This window comes from Trachypithecus francoisi, unplaced genomic scaffold (genome assembly GCF_009764315.1).
Source record: "Trachypithecus francoisi isolate TF-2019V2 unplaced genomic scaffold, Tfra_2.0 Lachesis_group8, whole genome shotgun sequence".
Lineage (NCBI taxonomy): Eukaryota > Metazoa > Chordata > Mammalia > Primates > Cercopithecidae > Trachypithecus > Trachypithecus francoisi.
The window spans coordinates 14,129,196-14,147,294 of NW_022681473.1; the positions used below are offsets into that span (position 1 = coordinate 14,129,196).

General features: G+C 42.7%; 2 protein-coding genes across 2 annotated transcripts; both read right to left on the reverse strand.

Moving 5' to 3' along the window:
* Positions 1 to 938, reverse strand: LOC117081268 (olfactory receptor 4D9). The gene has a single exon (XM_033207098.1). It carries the CDS (start codon positions 936 to 938, stop codon positions 3 to 5), a length of 936 nt encoding a protein of 311 aa, XP_033062989.1. The 3' UTR covers positions 1 to 2.
* An 11,699-nt stretch (positions 939 to 12,637) lies between these two features.
* On the reverse strand, positions 12,638 to 13,676 carry LOC117081508 (olfactory receptor 5A1). The gene has a single exon (XM_033207561.1). It carries the CDS (start codon positions 13,655 to 13,657, stop codon positions 12,710 to 12,712), a length of 948 nt encoding a protein of 315 aa, XP_033063452.1. The 5' UTR covers positions 13,658 to 13,676; the 3' UTR covers positions 12,638 to 12,709.
* Between the last annotated feature and the right edge of the window lie 4,423 nt (positions 13,677 to 18,099).

The following is an 18,099-nucleotide window of genomic DNA, read 5'->3' on the forward strand; positions in this document are numbered from 1 at the left end:
AATTAAAGCCTTTCTGATTGTCCTAGCCGTTTCTTTAGTTTCCTCATGGCCAACTTCATTTCCTGATTCCTCAGCGTGTAGATTATAGGATTGAGCAAAGGGGAGATGACGGTGAAGGTGACAGAGATGGCGGTGTCTGTGGGGAGGGCAGTGAAGGGCCGGGCATAGACATAGATGCAGGGCACGAAATGCAGGGTCACCACAGTGATGTGGGAGGTACAGGTGGAGATGGCTTTCCTCCTGCCTTCTCCAGTGTGGGACCTCAGCATTATCAAGATGACCGTGTAAGATACGAGGAGAAAGAAGAATATAAACCAACTGACTAGCCCATTATTTGAAATCATCAGGAGCTCCAGAGTGAAGGTGTCAGTGCAGGCAAGTTTGAGGACCTGGGGAACATCGCAGTAGAAAGTGTCAAGAACATTGGGTCCACAGAAAGGGAGTGGGAGCAATAGAGAAATCTGCACTATGGAGTGGACAAAGCCCCCCACCCAGGAAGCCACGATGAGGGCTGTGCACCGTTCCCTACTCATGATGGTCATATAGTGCAGGGGCTTGGAGATGGCTATGTAGCGGTCAAATGCCATCACGGAGAGAGAAAAAACGTCTGCTCCCCCAAGAAGGTGGAAGAAGAACATCTGAGTGACACAGCCACTGAAGGAGATGGTTTTTCTCTCTGATAGAATATCAATCAGGACCTTAGGAGCTGTGATGGAGGAAAAGCAGATGTCGAGAACAGACAGGTTGCGGAGCAGGAAGTACATGGGTGTGTGAAGGTGAGATTCACAGGTAACTGTAACCATGATGAGGAGGTTTCCCATCAGAGTTGTCAGGTACACCAAAAACAGGAAGGTAAATAAGACCCAGCTCAGTTCTCGGGACTGAGTAATTCCCAGAAAGATAAATTCTTTCACTCTGGTGTCATTTCCCTGATCCATTGAATCACAGACCCTTTATCAGGTTCATCTCTGGAAGAAATAATAGTGCAGTTAAATTATATTAATATGTCCTAAAATCTAGTGTGGTCTTTTCTTTTAAGTTTTGGCTTAGAATTAGGAGGAAGTTCTTTTCTCTGTGCACTCACTGTGTCTGCAAGTCAGTATGCCACCACTGGATGAAAGATTACCCAAGTTTTTGATTCAGTCATCCAAAGAGACAAGGTTCTCTCACGGCTGCTGCTGAAACAGAGGTTGCAAGTCTGTGAATCTATTCAATTGTACTTTCACTATAAAATCTGACACCTAAAGTAATAAATAATAGGAAGAAATCTGAATATATTAAGAATTTCTGTTCATAAAGGCATCATTATGAGAATTCAAAGGTAACCTGCAAAAGGAGCAAGATATTTACAATACGTTTATCTGAGAAATGACTCACATTCAGAATATACAAAGAGCTTCTACAAATCAGTAAAAAAGCTGGATGACCCAACCTCAAAATGGCAAAAGTTGAAACCAGTACTTCGCAAAAGGGATATCCAAATGCCAATTTAACTTCATTAGTTAGAGCAATAAGCCACAATATACACACCAGAATGGCTAAATTGAAAAAGATAAACACTGAAAAGATGAAAAAGTGGTGGTGAAGATGTGGAACAATTGGAGCTCTAATACACTGCTAGTGAGTGTGTAAAATTGGTATAACCACTTTGCTATTTGAATATCTCTGCTAAGACTGTATATAGATATAGTTTTATATACACATAGGAGGATATCTATATATCTACATGTATGATGATATATCTCTTTTAAAGGATCTATCTGTATATCATTACCTATATATCTCCTAAGTACATATTTCTACTTCTAGAAAATATGTTCATATGTTCATCAAAAGACATGCCTTAGAATATTCATAGCAGCACTGCTATTTTTTATTTTTATTTTTTGAGACTCTGTCACGCAGGCTGGAGTGCAGTGGTGAGCTTATAGCTCACTGTAGCCTGTAACTCCTGGGCTCAAGTGATCCTCCCACCTCAGCCTCCCTAGTTGCTGGGACTTACAGGTGCCTGTCACCACACCTGAATAACATTTTTCTTTTTTTCTTTTTCTTTTTTTTATGCTGGAATAATTTTTAACTTTTTTTTTATAGAGTTGGGGTCTCCCTATATTACCCAGGCTGGTCTCAAACTCCTGGCCTCAGGTGATCTTCCTACTTTGTCCTCTTAAGGTGCTGAGATTACAAGCGTGAGCCACCACACCTGACCAGTAGCACTGATTATAATTTCTTCAAACTGGAAAATGACTCAGAAACCCATCAACAGTAGAAAAGATAAATAAATTGTGTTACATTCACACAATACTATACAGCAATGAGAATGATTTACACTATACATAATAATGTAAGTGAATCCCAGAAACATAATGTCATGCTAAATAATCCAGCAACCAAAGAGTATGCACTCTTCCATTTTATTCATATGTACAAAACTGAAGGGAGCCTAAGGGAGGCTTCTGGGTGCTGGTAATATTCCGTTTCTTGATCTGGGTGCTGGTTTACACCAGTAGGCATATTCCGCTGGTGTAAAAACATTCATTGAGTTGGCGGGGCGTGGTGACTCATGTAATCCCAGCACTTTGGGAGGCCGAGGCGGGTGGAGGCCTGGCCAACATGGTAAAACCTTGTCTCTACTAAAAATACAAAAATTAGCTGGGCGTGGTGGCACGTGCCTGTAGTTCTAGCTACTTGGGAGGCTGAGGCAGGAGAATCACTTGAACACAGGAGGTGGAAGTTGCAGTGAGCTGAGATCATGTCACTGCACTCCAGCCTGGTGACAGAGCAAGACTCTGTCTCAAAAAAAAAAAAAAAAATTCATTGAACTGTACATGTATGTGCATTTTTCTGTATGTTAGCATATTATACTTCAGTATAAAGTTTTAAATAGCAAACATATAACATTTATCATTTATAACACTTTAATCTCATGGTTAAAGAATGAATTACATTTAAAGCAAAATTTAATGGACAACTCACTTTTATAACAGTTATTTTTATAGTTACGTGGTTATAGTCTTCACCAGCTATCATCTGAGAGTAACCTTTTTGTTGTGTTGTTTTTTTGAGACAGGATTTCACTTCCATTGCCCAGGCTGGAGTGCAGTGGTGCAATCGTGGCTCACTGCAACCTCCGCTTCCTGGGCTCAATTGATTCTCCCACCTCAGCCTCCCCAGTAGCTGGGACTACAGGTTGTGCCACCATGCCTGGCTAATTTTTTTGTATTTTTATAAAAAGACTGGGTTTCACCATGTTGCTCAGGCTGGTCTCGAACTCCTGGGCTCAAGTGATCCACCTGTCTGGACCTCCCAAAGTGCTGAGATTACAGGCAGGAGCCCCTGTGACCATCCCGAGAGTTCCCATTTTATTTTTTACTCACGTATGGATTTTAGGTGTTCTTAAACTTTTGTGTTATGTAGGTGACCCTGGTGTCCATACGTAGTTCTTTCTCTGATTCTGGCTTCTCTATTTTTTTTTTCCATTTTACTCTTCTAAACTTAGGGAAAAAAGTCCTTAAAAGGCTATGCTTCCCTAAGCAGCACTCTTTCTTTTACTCACGTGGAAAAATAAGAGCTGTCTTTCCCATTCCCTTGGTATTTATTCAGATTCTCTCAATCACCCCCTAAGGTGGTTATGTCAACAACATGGGGTGGCAAGAATAAGTGTTCAGAATAATCACCACAGATTTCAAGTCTCCAGAATCCTTGAAGGAAGAACTGCCTACACTGTACTAACCAGGGCTGGAAAGTGAAGCAATCATCTAAGAAGGCACCTTTGGTTAATCTGGAATGCAGACACGTATTTTAGTAAATGACAGCAGCCCACTCTAGGAACTTTCTTTTGGATATTGCAATGATCAGTTGATAGTTTTCTTTTTTTTTTTTTTTTTTTTTTTGAGACGGAGTCTCGCTCTGTCGCCCAGGCTGGAGTGCAGTGGCCGGCTCAGCTCACTGCAAGCTCCGCCTCCCAGATTTACGCCATTCTCTCGCCTCAGCCTCCCGAGTAGCTGGGACTACAGGCGCCCGCCATCTCGCCCAGCTAATTTTTTGTATATTTTAGTAGAGACGGGGTTTCACCGTGTTAGCCAGGATGGTCTCGATCTCCTGACCTCGTGATCCGCCCGTCTCGGCCTCCCAAAGTGCTGGGATTACAGGCTTGAGCCACCGCGCCCGGCCAGTTGATAGTTTTCAAATCTTCTCCTCAGGAAACCACTGTGACAAGCCTAAGAGTGTCCTGTATCACCCGTCCTCTCCTTCCCTCCCCTCTTTCTTTCTCCTGTTCTTTACTTTTTTCTATATTCTTTCTTATTTCCTTCCTCTATGTATGATTTCCATAACACTAAGGTGGTTTTTTTGAGGGAAAGGTGACTCAAATTAGATTCTTTCCTTAAGAAGTTTACAGTTAAGATAGAAAGAGTGGGCTGAGCGCAGTGGCTCATGCCTGTAATCCTAGCACTTTGGGAGGCCAAGGCAGGAGGATCATCTGAGGTCAGGAGTTCGAGACCAACCTGGCCAACATGGTGAAACCCCGTCTCTACTAAAAATACAAAAATTAGCTGGGCTTGATGGCGTGTGCCTGTAATCCCACCTACTCTGGAGGCTGAGGCAGTAGAATCACCTGAATCTGGGAGGTGGAGGTTGGAGTGAGCTGAGATCATGCCACTGCACTGCAGCCTGGGCAGCAGAGCAAGACTCCACCTCAAACAAAACAAAACAAAACAAAAATGTAAATTAAATTAATTTTTGTGTGCAGTTGTAAATATAGATATTTATATTATAAACCTATACTGCAAGAATATACACCATAATCCTCAATAAGAAATCCAGTCATCCAAGCATCAGACCCCACAGATTCCATGCAATTTTCAAGGTCTCAGCATTATGGAAATGTGGGCAGAACGATGGAGCTCTGCTTTGCTAATTTTTTGTTTACTTTCAGAGAACACTTATGGGGTGATTCTCATGTGTTATACCAACTGCTTCATTTTATTTTATTTTATTATTACTATTTTTGAGATGGAATCTTGCTCTTGTTGCCCAGGCTGGAGTGCAGTAGCGTGATCTCAGCTCACTGCAACCTCCATGTCCCAGGTTCAAGCATTTCTCCTGCCTCAGCCTCCCAAGTAGTTGGGATTACAGGCGCCTGCCACCACACTCGGCTAATTTTTGTATTTTTAGTAGAGACGGGGTTTCACGATGTTAGCCAGGCTGGTCTCGAACTCCTGACCTCAGTTGATCCGCCCACCTCGGCCTCCTAAAGTGCTGGGGTTACAGGAGTGAGCCACCGTGCCTGGCCTCCAACTGCTTCATTGCATCTGTTTCAGAATGTGTAATATTCAGGTGAAATAGATATTATTATCCTGATTTTATAGATGAGGAAACTGAGGCACAGAAAGATTAAGTAACTTGCTTAAGGTCTCACAATTAGTAGAACTTTGTCTCAAATCAATATGTGTCTTATTCCAAAGACTGACGCTCTTATCTACTTCAACTACACTTCTTCCCGATGTTGATCAGTCCTTCCCAGAAGATGCTGCAAAAGAAATAGTTCACAAAAATTTTTAGCAAATCAAGTGAAAGTAGTATGAGTATAAGGTGGAGCTGTTAGAAACCTGCATATGGCAAGCGAGAGGTATGGCTGGGAGTGACTTAGCATGAGGGGATGTCAGAGGTGACTTTGAAAAAAATAAAGCAGAGTATGAAGAATCAGACTTTGCGATATTTAGATACATTTTCACAAAGAACCTGCATCAACCACATAGTGTTCCAATGGCAAGGTACAGAAATGAGTTGTGAGCAACATTATCTCAAACGTGAACTCCCCTTAAAAATAATAGACTGAGGCCGGGCGCGGTGGCTCAAGCCTGTAATCCCAGCACTTTGGGAGGCCGAGACGGGCGGATCACGAGGTCAGGAGATCGAGACCATCCTGGCTAACACGGTGAAACCCCGTCTCTACTAAAAATACAAAAACTAGCCGGGCGAGGTGGCGGGCGCCTGTAGTCCCAGCTACTCGGGAGGCTGAGGCAGGAGAATGGCGTAAACCCGGGAGGCGGAGCTTGCAGTGAGCTGAGATCTGGCCACTGCACTCCAGTCCGGGCGACAGAGCGAGACTCCGCCTCAAAAAAAAAAAAAAAAAAAAAATAGACTGGGCCGGGCATAGTGGCTCAAGCCTGTAATCCCAGCACTTTGGGAGGCCGAGACGGGCGGATCACGAGGTCAGGAGATCGAGACCATCCTGGCTAACACGGTGAAACCCCGTCTCTACTAAAAAATACAAAAAAAAACCTAGCCGGGCGAGGTAGCGGGCGCCTGTAGTCCCAGCTACTTGGGAGGCTGAGGCAGGAGAATGGCGTGAACCCGGGAGGCGGAGCTTGCAGTGAGCTGAGATCCGGCCACTGCACTCCAGCCTGGTGGACAGAGCGAGACTCCGTCTCAAAAAAAAAAAAAAAAAAAAATAGACTGATAGGTTCCTATAGAGTGTGTGTGTGTGTGTATGTGTGTGTGTGTGTGTGTGTGTGTGTGTGTTTGAGACAAGGTCTTGCTCTGTCACCCAGGCTAGAGTGCAGTGGCATGATCATGACTCACTGCAGCCATGAACTCCTGAGATCAAGCAATCCTTCTGCCTCATCCTCCCAAAATGCTGATATTACAGGTGTTAGCCACTATGTCCCCCAGAGGGTGTCTTTTACAGAGGGGGAAGGATACCTTGAAAGTATAGAATTATGCACACTGCATTGAAACACATGCACAATAAAGAGTGGGTGGGGGCCGGGCGCGGTGGCTCACACCTGTAATCCCAGCACTTTAGGAGGCCGAGGCTGGTGGATCACTTGAGGTCATGAGTTCGAGACCAGCCTGGCCAACATGGTGAAACCCTGTCTCTATTAAAATACAAAAATTAGCTAGGCATGGTGCTGCGTGCCTGTAATCCCAGCTACTTGGGAGGCTGAAGCAGGAGAATCACTTGAACTTGGGAGGCAGAGGTTGAAGTGAGCCGAGATCACACCATGGCACTCCAGCCTGGGCAACATAGAGGCTCCGTCTCAAAAAAAAAAAAAAAAAAAAAAAAAAGCGGGTGGGGAAATGAATAAAAATACAGTTTCATGTGTTTTTGCAAGGTCACAATAAAGATACTGAGGATTTCTTAAAAATCACCTCAAAGGGGACCCTTCTTTGGAAACAAGCTTATCAAGTATCTCGGACAAAGTCTGCAAACTGAGGGATCCCCCCCATACCCCAGCATCCCACTGAGCAAATTCTTCCTCATTCTCTACATTAAGTTGACTTTCTAGGATGCCCCACGTCATGGTTTTCTCTTTTCCAATTTTGAAAATCCCTTACTCTTGATTGAATCCCTGAAACTTTTATTAGAAGCATTCATACTCAGTGGCACATTAAGGCACAGATAATCCAGTCATGAAAACATCTTACTCAAAGCCTCTAAAATTTCATTCCCAGCCAAGAGGCAAAACTACATGTACTAAACTCAGGAATTATTGCCTTTAAAAGCTGTTTTTCCGATTCAGTCATCCTCCTGAGAACTGGTGATGTCAGCACCTTCTCAAATACCTTTAATGAACTTTGAACCTCAATATCCCAACAAGTAAAATATAGCCACATTTCCTGAAGGCAACTGACCGTCTTCCTATATTTTGCAAGCCATACTTTCCCTCTTTCTAATAGTGAAACACAACCTCTTTTCTTTGCTTCTTGAGAGTCTTGGCTTCTACAGGAACATTCTACACATTTGCAGCATTTCTCAAAATTCAGCATGAACAACTTTTCAGTTTCAGAAGTTCATAGGCACTAATACTAACTGCTGGTTTATTCTTCAAGTGAGAAATTGATCCTCTTATGATGCTGCAGCTGCATTTTAGAAGAAATAGGTACTGGGGAAATTCTCTGTTTAATGTAAAGCCTACCTCAAGGTGAGTGATTTCGTTATCTTCTTTCCTCAGATGGGAAAAGGCAACCTCAGGTAATTACAGTATTCTGACTCTTTTCTGCCTTATTACATTTTGGCCACCTGTATTAGTCTCTCAGCGACAAGCCCAAGATAGGAATTAGCAAAAGGGAATATTGTTAGGCAGGAATGTGGAAGCTCAGTGGCCAATACAATACACTACAATACAACTCAGGAGTTCCTGTGGGAGTCATTAAAGTGTTACCAAGCGCTCTCTCTCTTTTGTTCTCTCTCCCTCTTTCTCATTTTTTCTCTGTTCCCTCTCATACATACATGCAGAGGCCCCAGTGCACTCAGGACCATACCCTTTCCTCTAGAGGAAACACATGAGACAGTGCATTTTCCCATTTGGCCCAGGAAGAAAGTGTTTTGTTAAACCACACCAATGACTGTGCAGTCTTCCTCTTGACCAAAGTCACTTTGCCTGCAATCAGCTAGGAAATGAAACTTAAAAAAATAAAAGAGTAGCGATGAAAAATTCCAAACTCTGTGGCTACTGTCAGAGCAGCTCTCAGAGACTGTATAGATTTATGTATGCATTTTCTATTTAATTAATTAATTAATTTAGTTTTTGAGATGGAGTTTTGCTCTTGTTGCCCAGGCTGGAGTTCAATGGTGTGATCTTGGCTCACTGCAACCTCTGCCTCCCAGGTTCAAGTGATTCTCCTGCCTCAGCCTCCCAAGTGGCTGGGATTACAGACACCTGCCACCACACCCGGCCAACTTTGTATTTATAGTGGAAATGGGGCTTCACCATGTTGGTCAGGCTGTTCCTGACCTCAGGTGCTGCAACTGCCTTTGCCTCCCAAAGTGCTAGGATTACGAGCTTGAGCCATGGCGCCTGGCCATATTTTCTGTTTAAAGTAACATGTACCTTGTCCCAGGACAGTTTTTTTTTTTTTTTTTTTAAATATACAGTGTTTCACTCTGTTGTCCAGGCTGGAGTTGTACTGTGGCATGATCCCAACTCACTGCAATCTCTGCCTCCTGGGTTCAAGTGATCCTCCTGTCTCAGCCTCCCAAGTAGCTGGGATTACAGGCACAAGCCACTATGCCCAGTTAATTTTTGTATTTTTAGTAGAGATGCGATTTCACCATGTTGGCCAGGCTGGTCTTGAACTCTTGGCCTCAAATGATCCTCCTGCTTCGGCCTCCCAAAGTGCTGAGATTACAGGCATGAGCCACAGCGCCTGTCAGCCCCTACAGTTATTTCAACCTACATCTCTGAAATGTATAGCTCACTTCACATCTAGGGACAGCTCTTGATATTCATCAACTCAGTTACTTCATAATTATTTTATGTTATTTTTTCACGCTTACCCAGAGATATTCATTATGAAAACATTTGATTTGGGGAGCACATAAACAAAAGAGCAGTTTGAAAGCCACGTGTGTCTCCAGAGTCAGTTGACTTTTCTATAGTTCTTAGCAGCAGAGCTTAAAAAATAGTGAAAGCGTGAAAGTATACAACAATTTCACAATGTATATGTATAATAAAACATCACATTGTACTGTGCACTGTAAATATATATAATTTTTATTTATCTATGACAGCTGCTTGGGAGACTGAGGCAGGAGAATTGCTTGAACCCGCGAGGCAGAGGTTGCAGTGAGCCAAGATTGCGCCACTGTTCTCCAGTCTAGGTGACAGAGCAAGACTCCATCTCAAAAACAAAACAAAACAAAACAAAAAAGTAAAAACTAGGCCGAGTGAGGTGGCTCACGCCTGTAATCCTAACACTTTGGGAGCCTGAGGTGGGCAGATCACCTGAGGTCAGGAGTTTGAGGCCAGCCTGGCCAACATGGTGAAACCTCATCTCTATTAAAAATACAAAAATTAGCTGAGTGTGGTGGCGGGTGCCCGTAATCCCAGCTACCTAGGAGGCTGAGACAGGGAGGCTAAGACAGGAGAATTGTTGGAACCCGGGACGCGAAGCCTGCAGTGAACCGAGATCACACCACTGTCTCCAGCTTAGGTGACAGAGCGAGACTGCATCTCAAAAAACAAACAACAAAACAAACAAACAAAAACTAGTAAAAACTAGTTTAAGTGGGAAAAATGCTACTCAACTTGTGATTTTATGTCACTGTAGATACTTGTCTGTGTGATCAGATGCAATTGCTTTTTCTGTCCTGACTTATCGAATCAGGTTATGTTGCATGTTTAGACACGGTCATGAGGAAGTCAACAGGGACAATGATATGCCAAGAGTTCCTGGGTTCTTGATCTCTTGGGATTATGCTTCTGAGTCAGGCCCTACAGATCTGTGGTGTCATCTGATTCCGATATAAAGATAAAAACTTGATCTGAGTGAGTCACAAGAGTTAGGAAGGAAAGAAAACGGCAAAGGACAGATTGGCATGAAATGGGCTATTAAGTGGCTTGTAGTGTGTATTTTTTCATAGGCAATTTCATAAAGAAAAGCCTAGGGACTCTTGAGACCAAACCTACTTGGGCAAATGTAGCAGGACCCTATGAATAGTGATTTGGCAAGTGTGACTTTTTATTAGGATCTGTTTTCTTGCAGAAGTAAGTTAATATTGTAAGAGGTTAGATTTTGTCGATCAGGTGACAGGAAGTGGCAAACATTTGAGCCAGTTAGTTCATGAATGCTTATAGGGCCAGGCAGGATCCAATGAGGGACTTAAGTAAAGTTTGTCTTCAACATTCACTATCCTTCAGCATTCGTTATCCTTTGGCTAATTTACTCTCCTTGGGCTCTCTGTTCCGTCCCATGGGGCCTGTCCTCTTGGCTACTCTGTAAGCCAGGGTTTATTTTTGACCCCTTATTTTCTTTTGATATTAAATTCTCCTGTACTGTTTCTCTCATCAGCTTCAGGGTGACTTTTTTTTTTTTTTCTTTTTTTCTTGAGACAGAGTCTCACTCTGTTGCCCAGGCTGGAGTGCAGTGGCACAATCTTGGCTCACTGCAACCTCCGCCTACCAGGTTCAAATGATTCTCCCACTTCAGCCTCCTGAGTAGCTGGGATTACAGGTGCCCACCACCACGCCCGGCTATTCTTTGTGTGTGTGTTTTTAGTAGAGATGGGATTTCACCATGTTGGGCAGGCTGGTCTTGAACTCCCGACCTCAGGTGATTCGCCTGCCTCAGTCTCCCAAAGTGCTGGGATTACTGGCATGAGCCACTGCACCCACCCAGGGTGACTCTTTAAGCCTTATAAATAACAAGCAAACCTACTGTCATGTTTTAATAATAGCTAGACATTTTAACATGATAGATGTTTTGAACTCAATATACATTTTCATGTTTTCTACTCAACCAGTTTTTATCTAAAAATGAGGAGTATGGGTCATATAGGGGAAGGGTGTGACAGACCAATGGGAAACAGAAGGTGTGTTAGGTAAACCAATAAAGGTGATATTAATAATGACATTTATCTTTCATTGCACATTTATTCTCTGCCAGGTATCATATGTTTCATGTATACCATCTCATTTTGTCCTTTACAACAACCTCATGAGATGGATATTATAACGGGAATATTTGTGTAGGTGAACTGTGACCTTTGGAGAGAGAGGTGAAATAACTTGCTCAGGATCACACAGCTGGTGAATGGCAGAAATAGGATTCATACCTGGGTCTGTATGATTCTGAAATTAGAACTTTCATCCACCATGCTTTACTGCTGTCTCTCACTAGCCTACACCTATACTGCCTCTTCACGAGCACTAGAAGTTTGAAAAAATAGACCAGGTAGAGTTTTCCCTTCTTTAACTCTCCCATCCTCTCTCTTTCCAGTGAAAAGAAATGTGAATTCTCAATGGCAAGGCCAAGTCAAAACTGACCCTTGTAAGGCTACAACTGGAAAATCAGTCCTTTGATGGTAGAGCTAGATTGCTTCATGTGTGTGGTTCCTGAAGTCTTGCCTTTATCCAAACTCATCAGGAGAATGTCTGGCATGTCTAGTTCTGCATTAAGATACATACATACCTTTAGGCCATGATGAGAAATCTTCCCAAGCCTCATCAATCTTGATAGGAATCCAGGAGGATAACTGTTATGTACCTATGAAGTTCTCAGTAGCTCATGAGCCTATTTTAGTTTAACTCAGGAGAGGCCAATTTCTCAATCTGTAGTAGGCCATACATACCCACATATATGTACACCAGAGGCATTGATCATGAGATCCTTCTGGAAGAGGATTATAGTTTGGTGTAGACAAGTCCAACAATGTAATATATTACATTCATGTGGTGGAAGAACAATGGGTTGGGCATCTGAAGATGTCTCTGTAATTAACTTAATATAAGACCTTGAACACATCACTTTATCTCTCTGGGCTTTTATTTCCTTATCTTCTGAAAAAAAATCAGAGTTCTGCCCCTTCCTTGGTGACCCTGAGCAAGTTAGTTTTCCTTGCTGACACATCGTTTCCTTATTTTGTAACATAGGGGATAGTTCAATGTGTATTTTACTACTGCAATGAGTATTTAATTAAATAACTTTTGTGCCTGGTACATACTAAGTGCTCAATAAATGTTAGTTATTGTGATTATTGTGGAGGTTCTTTTTTTTTTTTTGAAGAAATTCCTTTTCCTTTTTGGCTATCTATGGCACAGTCAGTAGACAAGTGACCATGAGGAAGGGTGAGAGGAATCTGGAGAGAAGAGTTTCCACGTTCAAGTAAGAGCACCAAATGTCTCCCTTGCCTGAGGCAGAGGTGGAGGTGAAGGCTTGGATCATTTAATTCTCCAGCAATGTGGATAAATAAGTTTCTACACATGACCTAAGAAAACACTTTCTTCCTTTCCAACACCTTCCACAGGGCATCCTTGATCTCTTTGTTCCTCAAACTATAAATGAGAGGGTTCAGCATGGGGATCACCAGTGAATAGAAAATGGACACCACCTTGTCCCTGCCTAGCGAGTAGGTGGAGCTGGGTCGCAGGTACATGAAAAGAGCTGTCCCAAACAGCAGAGTCACCACCATCAGATGCGAGGCACATGTGTTGAAGGCTTTCCATCGGCCCTCTGCTGAAGGGATCTTCAGGACAGCAGACACTATGTAACCGTAGGAGATAAGGAGTTGGAGGAATGATGTTCCTCCTACAGTGACCACCATGAGGAAATTCACCACTTGACTGAGGAAGGTGTCAGAGCAAGACAGAGCCAGGACTGGTGGGAGGTCACAGAAGAAGTGGTTAATGATGTTGGGTCCACAAAAGTGAAGCTGAAATATGGAGCTGGTCTGGATCAGGGAGCTCAGGAAGCCACCAACATATGTCCCAGCCACCATGCGTGTACAGAGGCCCTGGGTCATGACAGTGGGGTAGAGAAGGAGGCGGGAGATGGCTGCATATCGGTCATACGCCATAGCAGTCAGGAGGAGGCACTCAGACAGTCCCATACCGACAAAGAAAAAAAACTGAGCAGCGCAGCCCACAAATGATATGGTCTTCTGCTCCCAGAAGAAGTCAGTGAGCATCTTGGGAGCCACAGCAGAAGAGTAGCAGATGTCAATGAAAGACAAGTTGCTTAGGAAGAAGTACATGGGTGTGTGCAGATGGGTGTCACCCCTGATCAGAAAAATGAGGGCCAGGTTCCAGGCCAGGGTCGTAAGATAGATGCCCAGGAAGGTCACAAAGAGGAGCGCCTGGAGTTCTGGATGGTCTGTGAATCCCAGGAGGATGAACATGGTCACTGATGAGCTGTTCCAGGGTTTGGTTATGGACATGCTTCCTGTGGACCACAAGGACAAGATGCAGACCTGAGATAGTAATGACAGTCCGCATTACAGGTGGTATTAGCAAATAATTACAAAACACATGAGAGGGAAGGCAGAGGATTACAGGTTACAGCTTTATGCAAAGACTGTTTCTCTTTTTTGGTCTCAGTCTCTCTCTCTCTCTCGAAGGCAATTGCAGTCAATATCTTAAATATTAAGGCAGTATAGTGTAGCTGATATGAGTTTGAACTTTGGATCCCAAATCCCTAGGATCAACTCCTGCCTCGACCATTTACTAGTTGTGTTACTTCAGGTAAGATAGCTAACATCTCTGGCTTCAACTTATCCTTAAAACTGGATGGTAGCAATTACTTTATAGATTTGTTTTAAGTGCCTGACACATAACAAGTGACCAGTGAGTAGTTATTAGGACAGTCCTGTGTGCCTCAGGTGAGTCAGGTCATGCCTTGGAATAACTATTCATCTCCTTTACCTAAGTTTCCACATTAGGAGGGAAAGATCAATGGAACTAGGTTCAGCTATGTAGTTGTGAGATGATTAATGAGATAGAATGTTTTTAAAGGAAAAGGATTAGGCCACATGTATATAAAAATGTTCTTAATTGTCAAATATTGGGTCCAAGTATACTAATGTAGGTTGAATTTCAAATTTATCTCAGTCTGAGCTTTCTGAGTTATTTTATTTATTTATTTATTTTTTAATTAATTTATTTTTTTTTGAGACGGAGTTTCACTCTTGTTGCTGAGGCTGGAGTGCAATGGCACGATCTTGGCTCACTGCAACCTCTACCTCCCGGGTTAAGCGATTCTCCTGCTTCAGCCTCCTGAGTAGCTGGGATTACAGGTATGCATCACCATGCCCAGCTAATTTTGTATTTTAAGTAGAGATGGGGTTTCTCCATGTTGGTCAGGCTGGTCTCGAACTCCTGACCTCAGGTGATCCACCTGCCTCAGCCTCCCAAAGTGCTGGGATTACAGGCGTGAGGCACTGCTCCTGGCCTGAGTTGTTTAATTGTTGAGTGTGGGCTCTGGATCTAGACTGCCTGGATTCAATTCTCAGCCTCACTTAGTAGATGTGCGATGTTGACCAGGCCTCTGTAAAATTAGAGATAATAATAGCATTTACGTTGTTATAGGATCTGTCTAATTATCTGTCATCTATCTATCTGTCTGTCTATCGTCTATCTATCATCTATCATCATCGTCACGTATCTTCTAATCTTCTTAAAATATGCCTGGCCCATAGTAACTGTTCTATAAGTATTTGTTGTTGTTGCTGTTGTTATTTTAAACCTAAGTTACAAAGTATCCTCAATCAAATTATTTGAATTTTCAGTGCATGAAGCATCTTTCAAGATCAGGGACTTGATTTTATTAAATCCACACCAGTAAGGACTCCCATTGCTCCCTCACACATCCACACTGAGTCTCAATGCACATTAATCAGAAGCTAACTGCAGTCATTGGGTCTCTGAATCTGGGTCCCTAATCCTACAGAAAGTATCGGGAAAAATGTGGTCAGATGTGGCTCATGGTGAATGACCCTTAAAAGTTTGGAATATATCTTGATCCTTCTTCAATTCTTTTTTTTTTTTTTTTTTTTTTTTGTTGAGACGGAGTCTCGCTCTGTCGCCCAGGCTGGAGTGCAGTGGCCGGATCTCAGCTCACTGCAAGCTCCGTCTCCCGGGTTTACGCCATTCTCCTGCCTCAGCCTCCCAAGTAGCTGGGACTACAGGCGCCCGCCACGTCGCCCGGCTAGTTTTTTGTATTTTTTAGTAGAGACGGGGTTTCACCAGGTTAGCCGGGATGGTCTCGATCTCCTGACCTCGTGATCCGCCCGCCTCGGCCTCCCAAAGTGCTGGGATTACAGGCTTGAGCCACCGCGCCCGGCCCCTTCTTCAATTCTTAACCCAAATAATTTGGAAATCAATGAAATTATTTTAACTGGCTTTTAAACTAAAGAACTGTGAGATATTTTGATTAATATGATCAATATACAAATGTGAACTATTGAAACAAAAAATGATGTTCCTGATTAATAAAAAAAGGAAACTGAGCATTATGATCTATCTCCTGAAATAATAACTCTTAACATTTTGGTGTATAGTTTTTATGTACAAGTATATGTTTATGTGCATAGGTGTTTGTATCACAGTATGCAAACCTTTGTAACTTGTATACATTATAGAAATCATTGCAAGTCAATAACTTCACAATTTGGGAAGTAATACTCTATTTGTGCCGAATTTTTCTTGCTCAGTTTAGGAGAGCCACTTTATTTTGACATCCTCAATTTTCACAAATCAGTCCACATCTACTCATTGCCGGTTAAGGTCTCATTAACATTCTTAATGTTTTTTTCCTGAACTTGCTCAGACAGATGCCCTTGAAATTGGGGCTCATTTGCTCCCCTCTCAGTAGTTCCTTCTATATATTTGAGGGATATATTATCCCTCAAATTTGGATAATGGGAGAATGTGAAGCTCCTTTTAGCTATCATCATGCTGTCATTTGTGCAGAGTTTTAGATATTCATCACATTAGTCACAATATTGTCGGTATGACTTTAAGCTTCGTCCTATATTCTAAGGTTTTGCTCCTGTTTGTGAAAGGTTTGTGAACTTTCTAGAGTCAAGAGAGGATTCTTTATCCTTTGAGGAAATAAAAGAGGAATGTGCAACAAACTTTGGCATAATCGAGAGCAGATGTAGAGCCACATGGAGAAATTGGGAGCTAAAACAAAAACAGCTCTGCGAGAAGGTAGTGGTTTGATCCCGGGTAGGCTTTAGAAAAAGCCTGGTTCTAATTCTGACTCTGCCACTTGCCAGCTGTGGGATATTGGGCAACTCATTTAGCCTTTCTGAGTTTCAATTTCCTCATTTGTAAAATGGGAATAACAGCGACTACTGGCCAGGTGTGGTGAATTATACTCATAATCCTAGCACTTTGGGAAGCACAGGCGGGAGGATTGCTTGAGGCCAGGAACTCCAGACCAGCCTGAGCAACATGGTGAGACCTCATCTCTACAAACAAAAATAAACATGAAAAAAATTAGTCGGGAATGATGGCATATACCTGTGGTCCCAGCTACTTGGGAGGCTGAGGTGGGAGGATTGCTTGAACCCACGAGGCTGAGGCTGCAGTTAGCTGTGATTGTGCCACTGCATTCCAGACTAGGTGACAAAGGGAGACCTTGTCTCAAAACAACAACAAAACCAACAGTAACAACAGAGCTTGAAAATTGCTTAAGATAATATATAGAGGGCTCATGATGGGTCTTGAGATAGGATGTTTGCTTAATAAACTGGGACTGTGACTGTTAGCAGCAGCAACTATTCCTTAAAGTATTATTGATAGAACCGACCATCAGTTTTGAAACATTTCCTCCTTACGTAATAGGTTGAAGTACACTTATGTTAGAGAAATAAGAAGTTCACTAATGGACCATGCAAATTTGTAAGAAGTGTTTACGAGTGAGGTTGAGGAACTTAATGACTGGAGGTCTGATGGGTTAATTGAAAGTCTGTTTTGAATGTTGTCATCAGGAGGGAGAAATTTTGTATTTAAGGATGAGATTTCCCAGCCCCAGAAACAGAAAGTGGAGCTGGACAAATTGAAACAAAAGGAAAAGCATATGTAGAGTTTTATTCCCACGTATGGATGCCCTGGAACTTATTTTAGAACATTAGAGAGAAGGTATCTTAAGGGTCTTATGGAGTGCTTTATGGCACGGAACCCCACTCACGAAGAGGTGCTTCTTCCCTTGAGAGGGAAAGGAGGTTTTATTCACTCTTGCAGCAAACTTGGGGAGCCTGGACTCCCTACAATTCTATGATACAGGTGTAATCAACAGCAGGTCTATTTTACAGAGCTGAAGGGGAAGAGTCTGAGAGGCTCAGTGACCTCATTAGACTTGTAGATGCAGTTCCAGGATCTTCATGAACTACACTATCCTTGATAGACACGGGAAGATAATAATACAGTAAAACCAAGCACCTAGCACAGTCCTTTGCACATAGAAAATACTGGGTAATTTATGGGGACTTGTAGAGTTGATTTATGATTCTGTTCATTTTCCATCAAATATATCTGGAAGAAGTGCTAAACTTTATAACCAAGTTTGCCGCATTTGAGCTTCACAGACACAGTTGGTGATGGAGGAAAAAATTGAATGATGAGAAGGACCTCAGTCAGCCAAATTGTGGAGTTGGAGGTGTTCTGTGATTTTCCCATCAATCCTGATCTGAGCTGCATGTCCTTCACTTCATGATGCCATTTCCTCTCACTCCTGCCGGTGCCTGGTGCCCTCAAGATACTGCTCTTCCAGGTCTTTCTTTCATCTGAATGTACAAATGATTGATGAAATGAAGAGCTCCTCTCAATGTAAGGTGATAATGCTAAAGGGGTCAAGACTTTAATTCAAGGATTAAGA

What these genes read in the sequence shown, in the direction of transcription:
- LOC117081268 (XM_033207098.1), bottom strand. Translation starts at nt 938, where the DNA reads ATGGATCAGGGAAATGACACCAGAGTGAAAGAATTTATCTTTCTGGGA.
- LOC117081508 (XM_033207561.1), bottom strand. Translation starts at nt 13,657, where the DNA reads ATGTCCATAACCAAACCCTGGAACAGCTCATCAGTGACCATGTTCATC.